This window comes from Monopterus albus, unplaced genomic scaffold (genome assembly GCF_001952655.1).
Source record: "Monopterus albus unplaced genomic scaffold, M_albus_1.0 scaffold41.1, whole genome shotgun sequence".
Lineage (NCBI taxonomy): Eukaryota > Metazoa > Chordata > Actinopteri > Synbranchiformes > Synbranchidae > Monopterus > Monopterus albus.
Genome location: NW_018127921.1, coordinates 446808 through 448176, shown reverse-complemented (window position 1 = coordinate 448176; position 1369 = coordinate 446808). Strand labels below are relative to the sequence as shown.

At 40.7% G+C, this 1369-nt stretch overlaps 1 protein-coding gene across 1 annotated transcript in view; it reads right to left on the bottom strand.

The window, feature by feature from the left end:
- Positions 1 to 1369, bottom strand: part of LOC109959896 (ankyrin repeat and sterile alpha motif domain-containing protein 1B-like) — a 60872-nt gene that overhangs the window by 19586 nt on the left and 39917 nt on the right. The window contains exon 6 of the mRNA XM_020599632.1: positions 463 to 588. Coding sequence (XP_020455288.1) covers positions 463 to 588 — 126 coding nt within the window. The remainder of the gene's footprint in view (positions 1 to 462; positions 589 to 1369) is intronic.

Sequence of the window (1369 nt, the reverse complement as noted above, 5' to 3'; positions counted from 1 at the left end):
TATGTCTCTCGGCTGGCCTGGGAACGCCTCGGCATTCCCCCGGAGGAGCTGGAGGAAGTGTCTGGAGAGAGGGAAGTCTGGGCATCTTTGCTTACACTGCTGCCCCCGCGATCCGGTCCCGGATAAGCGGAGGAAAATGGATGGATGTATGGATTTTTATATTGACTTATACATTTGTGTGTTATGTAAATAATATGTCTGTCTTTTAAGATGAGAGCTGCCGGAAAAAAATTCGTTGTGCTATGCATGATGACAATAAAGATTCTTGACTTGACTTCTTGTTTGCTCAAATGAGATTGTTTTCTGGTTTTCTAAGTCTTCAGTGACAGTAAACTGCATCTCTTTTGGTCACATGACATTTTACAGACAAAACAATCAATTAATCAAGAAAATTATTTGCAGATTGTTGCTGCACATGCAAACAAGGATAATTTGAACTGTGAATGAGTGACTAGGACTCACATAGGCTTCATAGTCGCAGGACTGAAAGATGAGCTTCTCGGGGTGATGCTGCCAATACTGCACCGGAGTGGACGAGGTTGCCTCATTTGGTGGACGCAAAGTGATTGGTTCGCACCACTCGCCTGCCTGAAATGACAACCAATCACGTCAGGACACAAACTGGATCACACCAGATTCACAAGATTACAAGATGTGCATCCCATGTTGACATAACTCATTGGCTCGAGTTTAAATTCACATAGTGAAACTCTCTTGACTGAACATGAACAGCCTTCAAAGGAACACAACCAAGAGAAAATTAAACTTGAATGAATTCTTCTCAGCTACTGAACGTTTCCATACTTTTAGCAGAGTCTTCCTGCTATTTCACCCAGTGTGTCTTCACATTTTAAACAAAGGAAATACTTAAATCCTGTCTACCTACTCCCCAAATGTCTGTAGATGAAAAATAAGCTCATTTGGTCTTTCATTCTTTGGTAAATGAAACCAGATGGGTCTTTTTTGTGTGTTTGAGGAGGTATGTATACATCCTGTGCCAAAGACTGCATGTTTATGTGATTGCATGCATGTCACAAAGTTAGTGAGGGACTATAGAGGTGACATATTAGAATCAGACACGATGATGTTGGTTAAACGGTTTTAGGATAAGCCTTTAGAGACAAGCATCAAACATACGCTGTACTCCACCAGCTTAAACAGTATTATAGCCGTTTTTTCCACCCAACACTCTGACCTGCTGATGAACTCTTACATTAATATAATGCAATCTCAAAGGCCTGGAAGAGGGGAAATAAAAACTACAATAATTAGAATAAGATTTTTTCCTTTTTTTTATTATACAGTTATCATTCAGTTCTGGCTAAGCTGACTCAATGCCACCTCAGAGCGCCTTTTCTGGAAAAGTGAG